At 36.9% G+C, this 24536-nt stretch overlaps 1 protein-coding gene across 15 annotated transcripts in view; it reads left to right on the top strand.

Moving 5' to 3' along the window:
* Positions 1–24536, top strand: part of RALYL (RALY RNA binding protein like) — a 698583-nt gene that overhangs the window by 464866 nt on the left and 209181 nt on the right. The window contains exon 1 of one of the 15 annotated variants that reach the window (XM_012810169.1): positions 21354–21480. The exons of the other annotated variants lie outside the window; for them this stretch is intronic. Within the exon in view, the coding sequence (XP_012665623.1) occupies positions 21444–21480 (37 nt within the window). The 5' untranslated portion in view covers positions 21354–21443. Of the gene's footprint in view, positions 1–21353; positions 21481–24536 lie in introns of those variants that run through there. 15 annotated transcript variants of the gene reach the window in all.

Here is a 24536-nt window from a genome sequence, read left to right as displayed (position 1 = left end):
CCATGGTGTATATATACCACAGTTTGTTGATCCATTCGTGGATCAATGGGCACTTGGGCTTCTTCCATGACCTGGCAATTATGAATTGGGCTGCAGTAAACATTCTGATACAAATGTCTTTGTTGTAATGCGATTTTTGATCATCTGGGAATATATTGAGCACTTATTTTTGAGTAGTTAGGTTGATTCTCAGTGACAAGGGGCTGCTTATACACTATTAGTGGGAATGGAAACCACTATGGAAAATGGTATGGAGATTCTTCAGGGAACTAAACATGGAAATCTTTCTTTATTCTCTCTCTTACTTTCACAATTCTTGCAGAAAGCTAAAAGTTTACTAGTAATAGGGCATAAAAAAATAATAAGGCTCTGTCATCACTAAGGAGGTAAGACACTTGGATCTCAGGTCAGCTAAATTACTTCAGTGCTGGCCAGTAAAAACCAAAAGGATAAGAAAGATGACAAGTCCATTTGAGCTCTGGTTAGAGAAGATATTTCCCTGCTGAAAACTTACAGTCTGAGCATTTATTCTAGAAAAATTAATCAGATTGAGGATGGCATTCAACACTTTCTAAAGAAAATTAATGAACTCACTGATATTAGAGTCTGACACTGGCCTGGCTCCACCAGAATTCTGGGATTTGGCTACAGATAAGCAAATGCCTCAGAGTGAACAGCATTTACGGGTTTCAAGGTGTACTAAGATAATCACTGCTGGTTTAGAGGGCCCTAAATGCAATACATTATCAATGTGTAGCAGTTTGCCAAGTTTTTGGTGGAGCTCAGTGATCAGGTGGCATCTACTAACAGTAGGAAAAAGAAGAGACAATGTGTGGACAGAAATAAAAATTAAATCCACATTCTGCTGCATCCTAAGATGGACTCAACAGTTACCAAGTTACAGGTGGAATAACAGTCAGATGTCACATGAGGTGATGGTGGTATAGATTAAGAAATTGTAAGAAGTAGTTGAAACCCCACTACTTTATCCAGAGAGGTTGGTTAGCATTGGCACTGAATCTTTCAAGGGTGTTCTGTTCTTTGATCTACTGGGTATGGGCAAGGCATTCAGTGGTCAAGCAGTTAGCTGCTTGGCCTACTGATCTTAGGTTTGCTTCATTTGAATTGCTGGATCTAAACTTGTACACAGATACATAGTGAGGGGAATGGAAGAGTTCATAAACTCTTTGAAATGGCCGAGACAAAGTAAGCCTGCCTGTTGTCTCTCATGAAGTAGGTGCTATTGGAGAGGCTCAGTCTGCTGATGATGCTGGAGGGGACGATGAAGTACAGAGATAATTTTAGAACTAATCACCCAAATGAATGGTTTTGATCCTCCCGGCAATATTAAAGTGCTGATGGCCAATAACTGACCTGATACTCCGTGTCTAGCACTGATGAAGCCAGGGAAATTGAATATACCTTACCTGATCTAAAGGGTCAGACCCACATCTTTAAGAATCATGCTCGTTCAATGAGTGTTGAAAGATACCAATTTTGAACTATTAGTAAAAATGTGTTCAAATAGCACTGGTTCTGACCTTAGAAGCATTTTCACAGAAGCTGATATGTTTGTGATCATAACAGTGAAAAATTGCTATTGGGAAGGATTTTTTGGACACTGTAAATTAGGTCATTAAGTCCTCAATGCTACTCCCTGCTTTATGACCAATAACTGAGCCCCAAAGGCTTTCATATGAAAATACTTTTTAAAAATTGGAATCCTAACCTTTTATCCAATGTGTTAATAGCCATTTCACAAAAAAAGCCTTCAAAATTATGGAAACAGAAATAAATAATAATTGTAACTATTAATTACTGAATACATAATACTTATGCTGGGCAGATTTGCCTATTTATTTCATTAATATTTATTGAGTACCTATGATCTATCTGGTAGTGAAGGAATTGGGGTAAGGAAATGATCACTGCCTTCAAGGAGCTTATAATCTAATATTAAGAGATGTGTCCATAGGGCGGTGCCTGTGGCTCAAAGGAGTAGGGCACTGGTCCCATATGCCAGAGGCGGCAGGTTCAAACCCAGCCCCAGGCAAAACAAACAAACAAACAAAAAAACCTAAAGAGATGTGTCCATGCAATGGTAATGATAAAAGCATAGTCTGGCCTGCAGCAGAGCTTTCTGATGAGGTTGATGATTGAGCTTCATGTTAAAGAAATTATAACAGAAGATTTGCATTTGAAAATGAAGAGAACTGACATTCTAAACAGAGAAGTTGTGGGAACAAAAGCATTGATGGGAAAACACTATTTGTGTTCAAGAAACTACAAAGAATTTGCCATTTGTGGGGTTGGAACTGAAGAGACTTGTGGCTGGAGAGGAGTGTAGTTAAATCACAAAACAACTGGCATGGCATTTTAAGATACACTCAATTCAACAGGTTGGGGAAGCAAATAAAGAGTTTCAAAGGTCATGTATGACTAAGATACGTACCTGATACCCAGGCCAGAAGAATTTGTATTTATGAGAATATATTAGCTCCAGGTGCCATGATAAATTACCATAGACTGGGAGCTTTAAGCAAGAGACATTTATTTTTTGCATACTCCTAGAGGCTGGGTGCTCAAAGATTAAAGTGGCTGCAGAAGCAAATTGTATCTGAGGACTCCTCTGGGCTTGCAAGCAGCCATCATCCTGCTTCTGTGTTGAGTAAGGTCTTTTTACCTTAAAATCTAAAATTTGCTTTGGAAGTAGGCATTGAGTTTTGCAGCTTGCGAATTGTCATGGGGTAGAAGGAGGGAGAGCTGAAAACTGAGGAAAGGTTGTTCCAGATGCAGATGGGTGTGGCTTATAACAAACCCAGTGAACGGGGGTAACTGGTGCATGTTTGTGGTGTGCATATCCCCAATTGCTTTAGAACAAATTCACATTTTCAAAACAGGTCATAGAAGACTGCAATTTTGCCTTGAACAATTGGGAAAAGCGTCATGAAAGTGGTAACTTGTGAACTGCCTTGTAACATGGAAAGATTTGTGCCAACAGGAAAGGTACAAAGGGAGCAGCACGCCATGTTTGGCAAATGCCAGTGTGCAATTCTATGTTGATGCTTGTACCATTTGTTTTAACTTTCTCAAACATTATTATCTTCATAATAAATATTATAATTTGTTCCTTTTTTAACAAATAATTCTTTATTTCTCCTTTACTACAAACAGTGGAAAACATGGTTTGCCTTTGTTTGATGTCTAAAATCTTCATTGCATTTATGTGCTTTTTAGATGTTAGGGTGGCTGGTGCCTGTAGTCTCAGCTACTTGGGAAGGTGAGGAGAAGGATCATTTGAGCCCAGGAGTTCAAGTCCCATCTGGACAACAAAGGAAGACCTTGTTCTAGAAAAAATAAAAATGAATAGGATATATGTGCTTTCACTTTTGTGTAATCCACCTAATAATATGGCAATGTTGTACAAATACCTTTATTTCTAACAACTGAATCCATTTTTCCTCGATGTTAAATATTATAAATAGTCCTTTCAGATTAAAAAATAAGGAAACATTATTCACATACTTGAAACAACAAATTTGGCAGCTTTATGAATTCTAATCCGAGGGTAATCATGTTTACACTTTATTGTATTCTGAAATATTATGAATATAATAGCTGAAATTAATATTAGCTAGAATTTTTAATTTCCAAAGAAATATTGTTCCTTAGGGTTTAATATAACCTAGTCTATTTCAAGTTAACAGAATATAAGATGTGTTCATATATTAAACAGATTCATTAAATCAATTAACAATCACTTATTAAATTTCTGCCATATACATAAAATGATCTTAGCACCCATGACTATAAATTACTGTGTTCCCTCCTGTGTTAAGTGTTGTGAATATATACTCAAACATATGGAAGCATACTAAATGGGAAAAAATACCTGTATTAAATTAACAATATTATTTCAATCAAATGATTGTGTTAATTGATTTCCCAATAGACAAATGCCTAATTCAACATAAATGATCAAATTTATTTTAAGACTTTGATCCTTTTAGGACACTGCAATCTAACTTTGTTATAGTAACTTACTGCCTGCAAGTATCTTTGTCTTATTTGAGCTTTTTTAAATCTTTTTACCATTTTTGAAATAGGATCTCACTCTGTCACCCAAGCTGGAGTACATTGTTGTGATCATTGCAGGCTCAAACTCCTGGGCTTACACAATCCTCCTGCTTCATCTCCCAAGTAGGTGGGACTCCAGGAGCATGCCACTATACTTACCTTCCCGCTATATCTTGAAAATACTGTGTCATTGAAATTGCTAAGATGGTTATTGTAGTGACTTTTTATTTTGCAAGAACAATTAGATAAATATTTTGATTCTCATTTTCAATTCCCATTCTCCTATCTACCTTTTTGCTCAGTTCATTTTTTTGGCACCTTAAAGATGGGAACAAAATAAAAAAGCTAATATAGTCATTTCCAGTATTTCCACTATTTATTGTGATAAGTAAAAGAAAAATGATTGAAATGGTTAAATGGGTACTCAAAGTATTTCATTTGTTTGACTCCTTCCTTAATTGTGGTTAGTTGACTCCACTATTTATTGCTTAGTTTGTTTAACTTTAATATCCACATTTGTAACATAAAGCAATTCTAGACAATACTTGTCTTAGTAATATTATAATATTCATCAATGTGTTTGTAAAGGGCCTTGGAATCCTATAATCTGAGAATGTTCGGTGAAAAAATAATAAGATACAAATAAAGGTGTCCAATGATGAAGATGCTTTCAAAATATACTACAAAGCTGTAGTACTCAAAACAATATGGTACTGGCATGAAAAGAGACATGTAGGCCAATACAACAGACTAAAGAATCCAGAAATAAATTCATACATTTATAGTTAAAGTGTGTCAAGAACACAAAAAAGGGTTAAAAAAAATCTCTTCAATAAATGATGCTGGGAAACTGAATATGTTCATGTAAAAGAAAAAAATTGAACCTTGTCTCATCCTTATGTGTAAAAATGGACATAATTTGGTTTAAAGATTTAAACGTAAGACCTGAAACTGTAAAAGTACTAGAAAAAAGCAGGAGAAATAGTTTTTTACATTGAATTGGGCAATAATTTTTTTAAAATATAACCGTAATAATACAGACAACAAAAGCAAAAATAGAAAAATAGAATTGCATCAAACTAAAAGGTTTCTGCACAGCAAAGGAAACAAAGGAAACAGAGTTAAGTTACAACCTACGGAATAAGAGAAAATGTTTGCAAACAATACATCTGCTAGTGGGTTAATATCTGAAATATGTTAAGAACTCAGATAACTTGACAGCAAGGAAACAAATAAACTCATGTAAAAATTGGTGATGAATCTGAAAATACATTTCTCTAAAGACATTCACAGAAGATTTACAGACATATGTAACAAATGTTCGACATCACTAATTATCAGTGAAATCCACATCAACACAACAAGAGATATTATCATTCTTGTTAGAATGGCTACTATCAAAAAGTAAAGATAGCAAGTATTATCAACTATGGAGAAAAGGGATCCCTTTTACACTGTGCCACAGCATATGAATTGGTACAACCTTTATGGAAAACAGCCTTTAGGTTACTCAAAAAATTACAAAGTACTATATGATCCAGCAATCTCACTCTTGGGTGTATATCCAAAGAAAATGAAACTGGTATATCTGCACTCCCAGGGTCATTGTAGTCTTATCTACCCTAGCCAAGATAGGAAATCAGCCTATGTTTTCGTCAGTGGAAGAATGGATAAAGAAAATGTGACATAGATATACCACATTCATATAGAGAGTGTATTTATATGTACCGTGGACTATTATTCAGCCTTATGAATAAAGGAAGATCGCCTCTTCTCTGCAACATGATGAATATATCGGGCATGATGCAAAGTAAAATAAGCCGAGCACAGAAAACCAAACACTGCAGGAGCTCATTTGTATGAGGAATCTAAAAAGTCAAACTCGTAGAAGCAGAGAATAGAATTATAGTTGCTAGGGGCGGAAGGATGGAGGATGTGAAAAAGATATTGGCCAAAGAGTATAAAATTTCAATGTTTCAGGATGAGTAACTTCCCAAGATCTACTGTGTAACACCGTGACCATAGTTAATCATGCTGAACTGTATACTGGAAAGGTGTTAAGCGGGAAAATCTTCAATGTTCTCGTCACTCAAAGAAAGGTAACTATATGAGGTGATGGATAATAAGTCAATTACCTTGACTGTGGCAGTCATTTCTCAATTATATGTAAGCACGTATGTCAAAACATTATGTTGTACACCTTAAATATGCTCAACTTTTATTTATCAATTGCACTTCCATAAAACTGGAAAAACTTAGAACCAAAAATAAAGAGAACAAGAAATTCCTAATGTAAATGAATAATTACTAAAATAAATTATCTGCCTTTTTGGCATGCAAGTAATACAGGAGTAAGAATCAGTCTTTAAGTCCTCTAGCCAAATATTAAGTAATTACAATAAACTCAGAGAAATGAAGAGGAGAAAGTATATGGCAAGTTCTAAATTTGGATTGTGAGGACCTAGATTTCGGAGATAACATCTGTTATTTCATAATTTTTTTTATACAGTATCACCACGGAAGCAAAGTCAGCTAGAAGAGAAATGACATAACTGCTTTAGATGGGGTGTGATTGCTAAAATCCTTATTTTTGTAAGAATGATTTTTAAGATTAAAAGTGAAAAGAAATCTAGCATATGTAAGCTTTTTACAGTTATGACATTTTACAGGCAAGTCAAAGCACTGTTTGGGGACTTTCCACATGGCTGGTATTTATTAAACCTAAAAGTTAAAATTACTTTCTTCAGTTTTATTAGACTGCAAACATTTTGTACTATTTGTCAGGATAACTTTATAAGGGATCTAGAAATGATAAATGGGCTTGTGATGAACTGCTACTAAGGGAATACCAGGGGGACTTTGATTTCTGTCATACATAAAATATGGCATTCTGGATTACAAGGAGGGTTATCTTTCTCCCCACGTCTCTCTTGCCACTGAATCTGTGATCTTTTAGCCATCTCTAGCTAGCTGAAAGTATAGATTATGTCTGAGCTCTCTAAATCTCTTTGCTGGGAGAAAATTAATCTGTGCATTTTAATAAGAGTAGTTTATTTTCATCAAGTAGTTGAAATGAGAGTGAATTGAGAAATATTTTAAAATGAGGAGAGTAAGACCTGCAAATCATTATGTGATTACATCCTTAAGGAGCTAAACACAGCTGCACTTAATTCACTGTACTGCCAAGGCTGGGTGTTCTTCCTCCCCAGTACCTTCTGTGAGGGTGGGGACGCCTGTCGCAGAGGGACCCTTGGGTCTCCATGAAAAGCTAGTAGAGTGTGAGTCTAACTCTTTTGGAGGAAAGGAAGGAAAGGGATATTCTAGGCAAAGAAAAAGCACATGAAAAAGAAGCAAAGCTAAAACCAGTGGAGAAAACACAGTCCGGTTTCTCAGGTGCACAGAAGCAGAAGTCCTAAATAGGAACAAAATACTAGCAAATCAAACACCCGATCCGTAAGAAGTATAAAACATCACGATCAATTGGCTCATTCTAGAAATGAAAATATGGTGAAATGCAGACATGCTGGTTTTAAAATAAGCCAAAATATTTTACAATGAATAAGGGGAAAATATGTATCAGCAGATGCAGAATATATAATTGACCAAATTTAATATCCAATCATAATCTTGAAAAACTTCCTAGAAAATTAGAATAGAAGGGAATGTCTTTACTGTGACAAACTTCTGGAAAAAAAAATACATGGCAAGAGTAAAATCAAGTTGACTAATGAATTGTTGAAACCTTTTGCCTTGAGGTTAAGGATGGGAAAAAGATACCTACTCTCACTGTTTGCATTTGGTATTATACTGGACATCGCAGCCATTAAAGAAAGGAAGAGAAATTATTCTCTATCCTTATTTACAGATAACTTGATGGAATATACAGGGAATCTAAAACCATATGGATTGTTTTAATCAATTAATATTAACTTAGAAAATCTACAAGGTCAATAAGCAAACTCATTTGTCTTTCTGTATACCAGTAATACCAATAAAACCTATAGAACATGAAGTTTTAAGGGGATGCTGTTCACAGTAGCTTTTTAAAATTCCAATATTTCAAAATAAATCAAACGAAGCCTGTAAAACCCATACACAGACTTGAAGACTTAAAATATTATTTCTCATACAATTAACACCGAGATTTAATGCAGTGTTCCATATTCCATCACCTTTCAAGTATTTCTGCTCTGCTGTAGAAACTGGAAAGCTAAAAATGAAAAACATGTGGCATGTGTTTTGCTGGTGTGGACTGCAACAGGCACAGCATGGCTCATAGCTGGCTTTTGTTTCCTAATGTTTGAGGCTTACCAGTTGTAGCAGTGTCCGTGGTGGCAATTCTGAAATAGGCAGCTGTAAAGTCTACTTTACACTGAAAAAGTAGTACCCTAAGCTGAGAGACGGTAGCACTCATCTGGCTGCACAATTCTGCATTTGCAGCTTTAAGAGCCATGGATAAAAGCTTAATTTGAAATCTGTTTCTTCCTTCCTCCCAATGATGCTTAAAGCTGTTTCCTGCCCTATCGTAAATCCCTTTCCATGTGATGTACCTGGAGGTGAAACTACTCTCTGCCACTGATTCCTACCTGATACAGGAAAACATGACTAGCATTCCGAACAAGGTTCAGGAGTTTCAACTGAATTGATAAGCAACTTTTATCTTCTTCTATAATTAGAGTTTAATCTTGACCCTCTCATTTCTGATCACATGGAATAATAACTGAAAATAAATTTTGTCCGTACCAGTCCATCACCACTTTGCTAAACTATTTAAATAATAAGCTCTACCTTTTTCAAGTTAGTACCGTCCTCCATGTAACCATAGATAGCAGGGTCTACACAAGAAGAATATTCAATAATATTGGATTACTAAATATTTATTTTCTCCCTTTTGCTATGCCAGGACATGGTGTTTGCCCTGTTCTGGTGGAACAGTAGGTGGACCTATTAGATTTTTATTAAGAGTTGATTTACTCCCACAAAGGAGTAGAGATATAAAGGCTGTAGTAGTTAGCACTCACACACAACACACACACAGAATACAAAACATGAAGTATTGACTATAACAGCCACTTCTTTTAATTTTCCTGATGAGTTACTTACTTTTCTTTCAGGACATTAAGCCACATTTCACACTATCATTTTCAACCTTTGGCTTCTCAGTCAGTGTGTGTGTGCAAACTCATCAGTGGATTGTTGCTTTATGCACAATTCATGTTGTTTTTTATTGAACACCTACAAAGTACAAAGAGTGTTGGGAACTATGGAAGATAAGTTACCTAGGAAACTGACTTTATTTTTAAAGAGCCTGTGATCTTATAGAAGAGACAGTAAAGAAAAAATCTACATTTAATTATTTTTTAAAATCTCACCATAGTTTTATTCCATTATTATCAATATGCATAAATTATCCTGGGGACATAGAGGAAGGAGAAATAAATCCCAAATGAGGGTCTGGGGGAAAGCTCCAAGACAGATGTTTTGTCTGAATTAAATAAGATAGAAAGAAGGATCTTTCAAAAAATAATTATCATGAACAAATACTATCCATGGAAAGTTACAATTGTTGAACAACTTAGACTTGTGTGCCTTCATCATATTTTAACAGGTGGGAGAAATAATGACCATGAAAGAGAACTTGAAACCAGATTGTGGAAGATCATAACAGGAAGGCATTCTAAGAACTTTGTACGTTGTATGTATTTTCTAGTTATTTGGAAACCATGTAGGTAAGAAGTACTAAAATGTCAGGGGGTTAGAAAGAACGTTGTGGCAGAAATGTGAAACTTAGACTGATCAGTTGAAAGACCAGAACTGAGAGGCCTGTACTTTACTAGAAGAAATCTTCCAGTGGTAAAGGCAGTGATGATTGGAAGAGAGGGGGCAAACTACGTAAGAGGAATACGTTGGTCAATTAGTAATAACAGGACTAGTTGAGAGAGAAAGCGAGACCTAGATGACCAGAGAAACTTGATGAATGCTGTTTCATTCATGTGAGTGAATAAAGCCCATGCCCTAATCCCTAGAATGTGTATGTCAATTTACACTGAAAAAGAAATTTTGCAGATGCGATTTAATTAAAGATCTTGAGATAGGGAAGTTTTACTCTGGATTCACAGGGCTCCTGATAAGATGGAGGTAAGAGGAGTAAAGTGAGGGAAAGGAAAGATGACCAGGAAAGCAGCAATTAGAAGAATGCGCTTTGAAGATTAGAAAGGGACCGTGAGCCAAGGCATGTAAACCGTCTCCAGAGAAAAGGCAAGAACGCAGATTCTCCAGGTTCCACACTGGAGCATCAGATGCAAGGTGACACTGCCTACATTTGCGTTTCAGATTTCTGACCTCCAGAATTTAAGAGAATGAATTTCTGTAGATTTAAGGCACTGAGATTATGATAGTGTGTCACAGCAGCAATGTGAAACTAATACAGATTTTGGTACTTACAAGTGGAGTGTTGCTCACTCCTAAACACTTAAAAGTCTGTAGGTGGCTTCAGTACTGGGTCGTGTTTTCAGCAGTTTTCTTTTCCTCAACCATTTGAATATATTTAAATAGTTGTCACTAATCCATTCGTGTCACGGGCACCCGCTGACATACATACACCTTGGCTAACCTTTTTACAGTATCTTCTAAGACAGAAATAAAGAATTGGTTCCCTTTCCCCTGAAATTTCCCAAAATGCCACACACAGTGAAGTGCATGGAACTAACTCCTGTCGTGTATGTATTTATTGACATATAACAGGGCCTTCTGTCACTACTCACAGCCACTTTTGCAAAACTAGAACTGTTATTTAGAGTGTCAACGTACTGAATACATTCATTCTCTTTGTTATAAACAGATATTTTAACCGGTAGCCTTATTAAAGCATTCTTTTTCAACACCATAAAATTCACATCATTTCTATGACATGCATAAGTAAAATTTCAAGATTAAGAGCATGGCTGTTTATCGTTGTCTGTCTCCTGATACCACGTACAAGTATATACTCAGTAAGTATTTGTTGCATGGGTTAACGAAGCATAGAATTTTATTAACTAATTATTATCTTAATTTGAGTAATGAATGATTGATTAGACTATGATTACAAATTGGAAACAAATTTAGCATACAGATATCATCTACCGACATTCTTTATTGAATACCAATTCTGTATCATCATCTCCTCCTTAGGTTAACACGATCCTCTGAACTTCCCACCAATCTTAGGAATTCTCTCAGTAAAACTTAATTATTGTCACTCACAGCTCCACTCTTTTAAGATCCCTTCCACGGAACTCATCCACTCAGCCTTAGAGAAGAAAAGTGGACCACTCACTGTCAAGGACCACAAAATCTGCTTTCAGGGCACCTGTTTTTAAACTTAAGGAACATATTCATTTACATAAACACTTGATAAGTCTCTGTATTCCCCACTGAAATAAAAGCTACATGAACAATCATGCCCGGTTTTGCTTAACATTACATCAACAACATCGCACAAAGTAAGCCCACAAATTATTAGTGTTGAATATATGACAAATAGAGTTAAAATAATTTGATTTAATTTCAATGAGAGATCATATGTGGAAACCTAAATTTTATAATTAAAAATTATTTTAATTATTATTTTATAATTAAAAATTATTATTTTAATTATAATTTTATAATTAAAAATCTGATCCAGGTGGGAACATAGGTGCTTTGCTGCTGAAAATAGCATATTTTTTTCCTCATCGAATTAAGATTAGGTAGTTACAAGTTGAAATCCTGGTTTTTCCTGTGTTATATTATTTTCTTACAAATGTGTCTTTAATTGGTCTTAGAAGTGGGGAGCTAAAGGGTTTTAAAATTGAATGGTCACCTTTTCACGTGCCATATTTGTGCTCACATTTTGTGAGGTCCCTAATGACTCACTCAAGTATTTACGGCACACTCCAGGTGGGTTTCCTAAAGCTTTCCAAGGCATGATTTAAAGGTGATAGGAGATTTAGTGTTCACCAAACTAAAGAAGACAGTTTTGAAAATAAAATCTGAGACTCTTTTTTTCTCTCCATAGTTCCTGCTTCTGTATCTAAGGACGTTTAAGTAAACATCTAAAAAGGGCTTTTATAATGATAACAGAATCGCGAATTTCATTTACATATTTACTGTTCACACACTGCTGTGCTGGTAATGGCAAATGCAGAGTTTATTCAAATAGTTGTCTTTGAAACACATACGTGAGGTCAAAAAATATGCAGGTGGTTTTGAGCTCTTTAGCAGACACAAATACACACAAAATGAGAATTGGGGATGGATTCCTGAAATATCCCTGGGCTATGTATTGCTAAATTATACCTGAAAATTCATTCTATTCAACTCAGCAGGCTGAAGGAGCTCATCAATGTAGTAATTATAACTAAATATGAACAGGAAAGGAATTAGGAGAAGACTGCTGTGTACACTACTTCTATAAACAGACTGAAATGAATTCTAGTAATACATACTTAAGACACTTTATGCATGGGAATTATTAGGAATCTTAAAGAAGCGTTTTGATATTACTGTTAGAAACAAAAATATGCTGAATGTGATCCATAAATAAAAATTGATATTTAGCTAGAATTGTTGAAAATTCATAAAGAATTACCAACCTTAGGAATCAGTCTTTGTCCCTTTTAAGCATTATATTTTTAAACCATGAACCAATCATCTTAATATCTAGGCCAATATTTTAAAGATTATGTGTGTTTATGTGTGTATTTAACTTTATGACATATTTATCTGACATTTATCTATATTTTTAAGCAGAAACTTTCTCCAGATCATTCTAAGCCATTTATTTTTTTCTTTTTTTTTCTTGTGATAGATTCTCACTATGTTGCCCTCAGTAGAGTACAGTGGCGTCACAGCTCACAGCAACCTCACATTCTTGGACTTAAGCAATTCTCTTGCCTCAGCTTCCCAAGTAGTAGTTGCAATTTTTTGTTGCGGTTGTCATTGTTGTTTAGCTGGCCCCAGCTGGGGTTGAACCCTCCAGCCTCAGTGTACATGGCTGGCGCCATAACCACTGTGCTACAGGCACTAAGCCAACCCCATTTATTCTTTTCCCTGAAGAACACTATCCTAGTCCATACTGGATCTTACATTAATTCAGATATATAATTACAATAGGCTTTGTGCATTAATTAGGCTTTACTTGAATATCTTCAGGATTACAACATGTGCACCTCTAGAATTCTTTATCTAGAGTACTAGGATGATGAGTATCAAAATACATTCTGATTTGAAATCCCACCATATATTCTCTCATTGTCTCACACTTTAAAATAGATGTTTTAGTCAAAATAAGGACAAAACACCAGTAATTCAAACTGAAGCAAATTTCTGGATAGTGTTCTCTGTTCTCCGCTGTTACTTTATTTATTTCTTTATTTTAACATTTATTTGTTCAATACATGAGATAATGATATCGTGGACTGGGTAGGCTTTTGCAATGTGCAAACATGTATACTCCCCTTTGCTTCTTCCCAGCTTCATGAACTTGACACTTGAACCTCAGTTCCTTTATCTGTAAGATAAGATAATGACTCCTAGCTCCCATAGCTACGTCAAGATTAAAATAACATAAACAAAATACCTGACACAGACTAAGCACTTAAAAATTGTTCATTTTATGTTTCCATTCAGCTTTTCTAATTAATCATGAACTAGTTATAATTAAAATACCTCATATATGTTTAATTCATTGTTTACAGTATGAAGCTAATGTTGGTAGACTGTAGAGATAATGATGTAAAATTATAATCTGTGATCCTAACTATAATACGATAATATTCTTCAAAGCAGAAAATGGCAGGCAGTAGAGTGATAAATCCCACAGTTTATCCTTTCTTAGTCTCATATTTTCATTACCTGCCTCATACCAATAAGAATTTGAGGTGACTTAACTGACTCATGACCCCACTACCAAATATACAATAATGTATAAATACAATAAAATCATATTATATAGATAAAACACAACAGAGGGGAAAACAATAGAATAGAAGCATGAAATTGGATGCTCTAGTTCAGTGTAGAAAGAAAAACATCAGGGCAGGTTGAGGGAAGAAGTTGAAACAGAATTGGTCAGAAAAAGACAAAGGCAGAACTCTGGGTAATTAGCAATTTGCACCACAGATATTTGGTACTTTATGTTGCCATGTAAGTTTGCTATATTTTTGCCTTCCTCTGCTTCAGATGCCACTAGCTGGTTATTAACATTGTCTGGCTTTTCTGTGCTTCATTAAGAATCATCAGCTATAATCTGGCCACTGGAGTATGACTCCTCCTCCACGCACCCTAGGACGTTGTTTTGCTCCGTGGCTGTACAACTCACAACTCCGTGGCTTTTAAGATAAGTAGATAGAGGTAAAGACAGTTGATAGATGATAAAAGAAGAAGTATACACATTTTATACATTCTCTTATAATAAAATACTGCCCATAAGTACCATAAGCACTGAGATGAATATGACCTCAAGGATGTTTTAATTTCTTACCATTGCTCTCTGTAAATCCAGTACTATTCTTTTATCTCAAGACACATTGGAGATTCCATGTCTGAAACAAGAGTTGTGAGCTACTGAGGAAGTGTGTACTTTATTAGTAAAATACCTCCACGAGCACAATCCAGGACTCCTGCACGCCATTAAAGCTGCCATAACAAAATACCTTAGCCTGGCAGCTTATAAAAAACAGAAATTTATCTTTCACAGTTCTGGGGGCTTTCAGTGCAAGATCAAGGTTCTAGCAGATTTACTGTCTGGTAAGGAACTTCCCTCTGATTCACAGAAGGCACCTTCCCTTTGTGTCCTCACATGGTGGAAGTGGTAAGGGATCTAGGGTCTTGTTAATAAAGGCATTAACCCCACTTGTGAGGTTCTGCATCATGACCTAATCACCTCCCTAAGGCCCCACCTTCAAATCCCACCACATTGGGGATCGCATTTCAACATATGAATTTTGAGGGAACACAAACTCTCGGACCATTCTAATGCACACCTCCAGGAAACTGAATGATTGTGTTCATACATGTGTGGGTTAATTCCTTCCTGATGGTTGTACCTATTATGTGGTTATCATCCTCCAAAGAATTTGGGCTTCTTTAGGTCTATTTTAGGATTATTTTAAATTTTTAGTGTATAACATAACATAGCCAATATTTGTTAAAAACACATTGAAGGCAGGTGAGCTATTTACATAGGTATAAATAATTTACTTCATACTTTTAATTATAATCCCTAGGAAATTCAAAATTAAATGTATAATATGCTTCAGTCTTCTTTTTTTCCAATTTGAGTTCATCCAAAGGGTATGATAAAGATGGTAGAATCCCGTTATCTTAAGACATTGCAGGCTCAGCGCCTATAGCTCAACCAGCTAAGGCGCCAGCCACATACACCTAAGGTGGCGGGTTCGAATCCCCAGCCCGGATCTGCCAAAAAACAACAATGACGGCTGCAACCAAAAAATAGCCGGGCGTTGTGGCAGGCGCCTGTGGTCCCAGCTACTTGGGAGGTGGAGGCAGGAGACTCACTTGAGCCCAGGAGTTGGAGGTTGCTGTGAGCTGTAAAGCCAGGGCACTCTCCCCAGGGGGACAGCTTGAGGCTGTGTCTCAAAAAAAAAAAAAAAAAAGACATTGCAAATTTATCCAAATACAATTACAAAAATAAGGCAAGAAGAAATAATGCTAAATCTGGATAATCAAATTGAGGCTAAAAAAAGGGGGGGAAACTATGATAAGATTGAGTGGGAAGGGAAATGAAAAAAGCGAGACTGCTCCAAAATAATCTCCCCATGAAGGAGATTCGGTGAAAATAAAATCAATTATAGTGTGAGTTCTAAAATAGAAACTTTTTTGCTGTGTTTAATACTTGTGAGTATTAAATATTTCAGAAACGTAATCATTTCAAAGACTTCTCTGATATTAGTACGTGAGAAACTGGAGAAAGTCCAAAGACATGAATAAAGACTTAATAAAATCCAATTATACTTCTTTTTAAAAAATCTAATGAAAGTCTTTCCCAGATACATAAAAAAATTTAATGAAGAAAACTGAGGAATACTAAATTGAGTTGTTTATTTCACTTTCAACAACAATCATGTATAAAAAAGCATCTTTCTGGAAATTATTATTTTCCCTTAATTTGAACCAATGTCACAAATAAAAACTTGGACCCAAATTAAGAAAGTTTTATTTATATACTTCCTATCATTTCAAAAGGAACAATGCCCAAAATAGTAAATAAATCAAGTAAAACGTAATGCTAGATGAAATGACAAGCTGTTTTTACTATGATAGCCACTTAATATTGTAGCTAATAACTATTTTTAGATTTCTGACTTATAGGAGTTTACTTGACCTTGGGTGAATAGATACAGATCCAGTTCCCTGGGCATTTGGCAAGACAGCAAGTAATTGAATACAGACGTGTGCAGAAGCTGTAGATTTTGTTTTAATTGTTGAAAAGATGGATCAGTGACTATGTTGCAGTTGGCAATTACTTGGTTGCTACCCCTGAAAGAACCTAAGGAAAGTGTTATGTCAGGAATTTATAGTACTTTCACTAGCAAAGAGAAGTTTCTCTAAAGAAAGAAGCATTCCTGTCTGAGAGGAGAAAATGCAACAGCGTTAACCACAGGGGCAGCCGGCATGACCAGGAGGAAGGATAAGAGAAGGTTCCCACCTGTTGGTCATGGTGTTGGGTGATAAGAACGACACAAGAGAAAGGTGAACTGTGAGTAACTTCTCCATCTAAACCTGAGAAAAACTTTCTGTTCAAACCCGAGGGAGTTGAGATATCACTCAGATCACTCAAGGAAATAATTTCAGAGATAATGTGTTTAGGGGAAAAGCTCTGGGCCAACTCCAGGGAGCCCTGATTTAAGTTCTTGCTTGAAGTATGTGGTCCAGGTTGCAGCTGGCCATGCACCTCACTTCCCTTTAGGTATCCAGTCGGCAAACTTGGAGCAGTTGCCTGTCGTATACCAGACGTCTGTAAATGAGGAATTTGGGCAGCATAACTTTGCTGCACCTTTCCAGCTTTAATTATTCTAACAATTCTCAGAAATTATCACAGGTCAAGCTAAATATTTCTGTACACTTCACATACTGGGTCTTGATAGAACTCTTAGAAGTTTTCTGAAATGCAATACGTATTTTAATTTGAAAACCAAGTAAAGATGTCAGAACTCTGGATGGGCTAATCATCTGGTACTCTTGGTATTTTGTAAATATTTGTTTAGTTTTTATTTGAAGAGGAGAGGGCTAGGGCAGGTTTGGTGACTAGTGTAAGATAGGAGAGTCTTCCCTGCTGGGGGCTTAGATGACCTGTTGCCCCAGCTCAGCTCTGATTCCGGATTTGAATGCCCTGCCAGCAGGCCAGAAGTTGAGCAGTTAACTGCACTCACCTCTCTGCAAGGCGGTCTAGCACCTCTGCTTGTTATGGAATGTGCCCCTGGTGGGGTTACTGAAAGCCCCCTGCCAACCACACCCACACAGCCATGGTGTATTCCACCATAGAAAGATGTGCCGGATTTGAAGTAGGGCACTATGCCTTGCTCCCTGTGAGACTTTAGTCAGAACACTTAACTTCTCAGCCTCACTTTACTGAAACGTAAAATAAGGCTGGTGATAGTAACAACAATAATAGACATGAGGACAATCATAATATGTACATCAGAGCATTGTTTTCAGTGTTCCACGAGCTCGTGCATATAAGAGTTAGAAAGAGCCTAGCACCTAACAAGCATTCTGTCAAGACTGGCTCTAATTAATCCACACAACATTCACTTTATTGTCAAGTTCCAGCAAGCATGATTTTCTTGATTTCAGTACATTACTAGAGACACTATCGAACCCCTTTGAGACGAATCTACCTCAGAAGCAACCCAGAGCATTGCCTGTTAATTCAGCCCTAAATCTTATTGGCCTAGTTCCAATCAAATGTTCTCAACACAGCTAGGAAAGCCATGCAGTGGCTGACCATTACCCGCACCCATCCTCACTGGGCCAAGGTTTGCCCATTTCCAGAACTGGGGTAGAGATAACTGAATAACAGAATTAATGTGAAGATTATGGGATATGGTTTACACATAGCACAAGGTTGGCCCCTAATCAGTTTCTCCCTCTCCCTCTCTCTCTCCCTCCCCACCCCAAAATGCCCGTGTGCGTGTGCACGCGCACACACACACACACACACACACACGCTCACTGTCCTCCTCCCTCCGTTTTTTTCTCCTTCTTGTACTCCAGACTTTCTTTTCTTCCTTCCTTTCCCTTATTCTGTTGCTATTTAAAAAAACAAGTGCTTTTATTTCTTCTGGTTCCCTTCATCAAAAAGGGAAATTTATAAATAAAATTATCTGAGCTTAGGTGAGAACTCATTCTTCTAAATGTATTAATATTAACATTTACTAGATTTGCATTTTAAGTGTGGGATGTAAAGATCAATCCTATTAAAGGAAAACTAAATCATAGGGAGTAGATACGGAGATATTTTGTTGAATAAGGCCTCTAACCCTATGGGCATCAAGCTGATTTTGAAAACCAAACCTGGCTAGCCCTTCGGGTTTTGATTCTTAAGGAGAGAGGGAACAAAGAAGAGTGGGGTGCCTGCCCGTGCCCCTTCTCCCCAACCACGCTCTCTGTCCCTTGGGTTTATTCTCTTCCTCCCAGCTCTTCTGACTGAAGGTTTTCCGGTTGCAATTTCACCAAGTCCTCGCCTCTCCCCCAGCCCCTGCCCCCGCCTCTCCCTCTCCTGCCTACCATACTTCAGCGTGGTGCTCGGAAAGTTGGCCTTTACTCACTAGTATAAGTGAGGTCCCCGTGTTGGTGGCCTCAAGCCCTCCAGGCTTCAAGCTACCGGGCCAGATATAAGCTTCAGGAGTGGACTCCCTAAATGCCACAAGGCAGGAAAAGTAACATCACAAAAGACTGAGGATGTGGAAATCCCCTCTGTGGTGCCTAAGAAGTCAGCCCTGATGAAAGGTTTGGCGGGGAAAGGTGCGCCACACCGAGGAGTGAGTCGTACTATTTGTTGTGACATGTTCCTGTGTCCATACAGACGTGTGAGATAATTTACGTACACGTGATGGAGGGTGAGACCGAGGAGGCTGTTGTGTGTATGAATGAAGATAATTAAATTGTTACATGGTCTTTGCAAAAACTATTCATGCTGATATTACTTATAGATAATGAGAACTAATAACGTGAAAGTGAAAAACTATTAATCTGATTATGTATAATTATATAATATTGCTAACATGAGTGGCATTTATGTCATTATGTTATTAGTCCATTCCTCCTCATGATCATCAGGGCCATGTTTGGTTAATCAAGAAATATAGGCCACATACATCAAACTCTGTTGTCATTTTATTGGATTCCAAAGGTTTTTAGGGCTGTTGTTCTTGTGCTATTGTTTCTAAGAAATTAGCAAGTAGCATTTTAAGTGGAAATATAGCTTAATGAATATGACTATATTTTAGCGAATTTAAGATATACCAATGCATCTTTGCACCTGTGAATATATACATTTTTCATCCAAATCAGAGAACTTCTTCCAAAATCTGTGATTATGAAATGTAATCCTTTAAGTGTAAAAATTGTCTTTACACTGAAATAATCCTTCAATTAAGAACAATTATGAGGATGGTATTTCCAACTAGCAATAGGCAGCCTGAATTTATTCATAACAAAAATAAATTTTGGCATTTGGAAATGCCTACAACTGCTTCTTCATTTAAATTATTTTTAATTATCATGTGTACGTAATAGTTACGCATATTTATAGGGTACATGTGATGTTTTGATGCAGGCATATAGCACATATTAACACAGTCAGGATAATCGATGTTTCCATCACCTCAGGTTTTTATTCTGTCTTTGTGTTAGGGACACCCCAACCCCACTCTTGTAGTTATTTTAAACTACGCCCTAACTTACTGTTGATTATAGCCCTACTGCTTCTTGACTGGATGGTGAAACTTAATACACAATCAGGAAGTCTTAATGCATAGAAACTCTCCACTGGTACGTAGATCCTTCTGTAGTAAGAGAAAGTGCTGAATTTCAGATACCCTAAATAGCATATAAATGTGCTTTTAAAACCAGGTGCTCTTTTTTTTACTGAATATAAAATTATAAGTTTACTTTGTATTAGAGAGAGGGGAAATAGTGGGGGAAAGAGATGAGAAAGAGAGAGAAAGCAGAGAGCAGGGAGTGAGAGAGGGGGAGATGGGAGTGGGGTGGAGGGGACAGGGAGAGAGAGAGAGAAAGGAGGGAACAGGGAGTGAGAGAGGGAGAGATGGGAGGGAAGAGATGAGAGAGAGAGAAAAGAGATTAGGGAGTGAGAGAGGAGGAGAGGGAAGCGGGGTGGGGGGGAGAGGGAGAGAAAGAGAGAAAGGAGGGAGCAGCACCCCAAAGAAAGAAAGGAAGAATGCCAGCCTAAAACCTTGTATTCTTTAAGCGTGTTTGGGGGAGATGGTAATCCTGAGTGTCTGCTGGGTGCCAGGCCAGTACGCTCAGAACTCGAGGTGACAGCAAGAAGCATGCTCAGAAAAGGTGTGCCTCATGTACTGTGGAAGTAGAGACCTGCAGGTCAGACTGAGGTCCCAGGGACAGGGGATGGAGGGAAGCTATTGGAAAGGCTTCCCGCAGGAGGAGCAAAGTGGTTAGCACATAGTAGGTACTCTCTGAGCCGAGACCCTATTGGAGCGGACATCCTTTCTATCTTAGGTCCTGGGGCTATCAATGTGACAACAGGCAATTCCTGGATTGTCTGAGAAGTGCAGTTCAGGAAAATAGACACAACTAAAAGTGATAATGGCTTTAGTAATTGAACATAGTGCATTAAGGTCTCGGAAAAGGGAAGAATTTAGCAGTGTTTCAGAATAACATACAAGTCTCACTGTTCTAGAAGGGCTAAAAGATACATGAATACAAAGGACAGTTGTTTTAATTTCTGTGAATACCAAACAAGGGATTTTTGAAAAAATATTTCATATTTAGATTTTCAGTTTTCCTGTTCTTCCTAAATATATGAATCCATTCTTAATTCAACATTGCTTCCTGCACCCTCTTAACAGGGCAAATTTTATTAGAGAACTTAACTGATATCATTTAGGGGGCAGTGAAGGAAGCACAATTTTCTCTAGAAGATTTGCATTAGATAGAGTAGTTACAGGCCGGAGCATCTCCCCTGTAATTTTATGAGAATGGTATTACCCTGGCTTTCACTGTGTGATTGCTGGTTACCTTCTGTCAGTGAGCAACAGTCTTACTGCAAAGCAGGAGCACAAACCGTCTCTTTGTCTCCGTGGCCAAACCAATTACTTCTTAGAAAGTCGGATTTTTTCAGAATGACCATGTACAGGAGCAAACGCAGACATCAGAGATGTAAGTAAATCCTGACCCAACTTTTTCATATCACTGTGGTAGGGAAAACCTACTTGATTTCTTAAAAGACTAATCATGACTTTTTCAGATACATCCTGGTAGTAGAAAAGATACTGTAGCTTTTTTCACCCTAACCTTTATCTTTATCCCTATAACATGCTTGAAAGATGTTGAGGGGAGAGGGGATAATTCGCTTGTTACTATGGAAACCCTTGGAAAGGTTTACAAAATCAACAGAGAAACAGATCAAATGCATTTCAGTCCAGCTCAGCATCCTCCTTTCAGGCGTGATCACTGGACAGTTCCCTTTCCGACCCTTCTAGGAGTGGTGGATTTTCTTTCCTGGAAGTCTATGGAGAGGTTCGGGAAGCTAGCCCAGAACTTCTATTTATTCATCCAATTTCAATTACAACTCTCCAGGGAAATAAAACAGTTCAGCATGGAGGGTGGAGAGTTAATTGTGAGTGGCAAGCTGAATATTTAACAGGATAGTCATTGCCAAACTTCTTGGTCCAGAGCGTGTTTGTAGCATAATTCACTACAGGCACCATTTCAAAGGGTTAAAAGAAGTCACCTGCAATCTACCCTAAAGGAACTGGTTCTGCCTGAAAAAGAGCAGCACGATTACCCTGGCCTAAAGTCCAGAACAAAGATGATTATGGAACTGAAAACGATCAGGATTTAGCTAAAAATCAAAGAGTCTCACAATAAGACTGTTTCATGGTAAAGCAATATGCCTCTCATAGAAAGCTTTTCAATCACACCTCTCTTTCCAGTAAGTCCAACTCTCTCTCACTTTGTCTTTTCCATTGTCTGAAGTAAATGTTACTGTGTTTAGCCCATAATGGCCTGTCATTGACTCTACTTACCATCACAGACAGGTACCAGAAACTTATTCTGGGGTCAGTCTGCACTTTTTCATTGTTCCATACGATGTCTTTAAATGTTATCAAATATTTGGGGAAACAGACTACCAGCAACAATTACTCTATCAAAAAACCAAGGTATGATGAAAATGCAGTTTTTAGTGTGATTCTTTATTCTTTGGTCTACTTTCATCTAAGACCTGAAAACTAACATTTTTTTCATTCAAAGAAGTTTCTTGCACCACAGAAAGCTCTGAGGGCCAGGACTGCCAATTGGATTCTATAGCCAATTGCCTTTTGATGCCAGCTCTTTCTTGTGATCAGGAAACAATATATGATAACTGCTACTGTTTTCCTTACAAAAATGATTGGTGTGAAGTATGCAAACATAATGCTGATTAATGTCCTTGCTATTTCCTCCTATAAGAATGAATCTAAATTATGCGTGTACTTGAAAACCATCGTCACCTTTACTCCTGTGTCTTTGATACAGACCTTTTTTTTTTTCTCCTTGTGGGTTATCTCTGCCTTAATGCATGTGGCAAGTAAAAGATTCACAGAAAAATTGTACTGAGTCTCTCCCCCTAAAATGCACTTGCTCAAATCTGTGATTAAGCAGCAGGAATAAATTGTGAATTACATGAAACAAGTCGGAAGATGTATAATTATACAGGCATGAACGCAGTAGAGTGTACTGGAATGGTTTAGAAAAACTGATGTGTTACTTATGTTTAATTGTATCAGTTAGCTGTATTATGTCGTAGTAACTGTTTCTATCTGCTAAGAATATGACATATCAGAGAGCAGAAATATAATACAAGTAAAGTGCATAGAAATCTAAGCAATAAAAGCAAATGGAAATCCTGACATGAAATTCTATCTTACACTATTAATATTTACAAAAGTGGATAATAATGCAATTGTTTGCCTTCCAGTGGGTATACAGAAATATTGGAATTATCTCATCACCAAAATCCAGGGCACTTCTGTTTTCAATCATATATTTTCTGTGTGTGTGTTTGATCATGTAGAAGGCATAAACTCACAAAGAGGAGATTCTAATCCAATTGAGGCAATGATTGCCACTCATCAGAGAAAACCTCACTGTGGGAAAGAAGGAAAATTCGGAAGATTCTCTTTAAAATTGGGACAGTACATAAATCAACTTTGGAATTTGCTCGTTCCCCAAAGATTTAATAATATCCTTTAGTAAAAATAACATAACTTCCTTTCAGAGGACTCCACGAGAGGAACAGTAGAAGAGCGTGTGGGGTTAAATTGGGGGTTTGAAAAGACGGAGAACAAAAATACTTATAAGAGAGATTTTAAGGTACAAATGAACTCAGCTTTAGAGAAGTCATGTGGGACTTTAAAAATCATTTTTCACTCATATCTAGATTGCTTATTTATAATTCCCAACATAAGAGGAAGAGAAAATTTGTCATGGAAAATAAACAGTTTCAGTGTTCATTCAGATAAGAAATTTTAGCCATGCTTATCTGCATAATGACTTTTAATTAGGTACAGAATTTGTTGAGTGGTCTAAAAAAAAAAATGTTTGCATATATCAGATGTTGATGTTGCCAGACCCAGACAAGAACATTTTAAAGAACTCTAAACAGCCTCAACCTATTTTTACACATCAGATTTTTCTGGGAATTGTGATTATTATAGCTAAGTGTTAACTTTTTCGTTTATTGAAATGTTAAGTTGTTCATACATATATCCTAAAGATATTTGTTAAAATGGGAATTGTATGTTTAAATTTTCAGAAATTCATATTCTATTCTGTGTGAAGCAAAGGATACCTGTAATTTGCTGAAACTCCAGATGACCTTGAGAAAACATTTTTTGAGCTTTTCAAAAGGACATGTGAAAAAAAAATGGTCTGAAAAAATGAATATATTTCTAAAATTCAGACATAAAGGAAAAAGAGAATAGACTTCTCAAGGTATTGAGTGTAGAATTTGAAAATGCTACAGTAGTTGTACCATAGCAGAGAAAACAGTATAAATCCAGACTCAGGTGCAGAGCAGCATTTCTTCTTATTTTACTAAGAAGTAAAATAAGAGCAAGTATTCATGTTTGATCGTGAATGATGTGTTTGAATGAGCTTGCCCACCTTACCTGTATTAGTATGGAAATACTCGAGGAGATCACTTCAGGAATCTCTAATAGTCGTTATAGTCC

Source organism: Otolemur garnettii, unplaced genomic scaffold (assembly GCF_000181295.1).
Source record: "Otolemur garnettii isolate 467f Iridium unplaced genomic scaffold, OtoGar3 scaffold00004, whole genome shotgun sequence".
NCBI classification, from domain to species: domain Eukaryota; kingdom Metazoa; phylum Chordata; class Mammalia; order Primates; family Galagidae; genus Otolemur; species Otolemur garnettii.
Note: the sequence above shows the minus strand (reverse complement) of the source record. Positions and strands in the feature narration are given on the sequence as shown.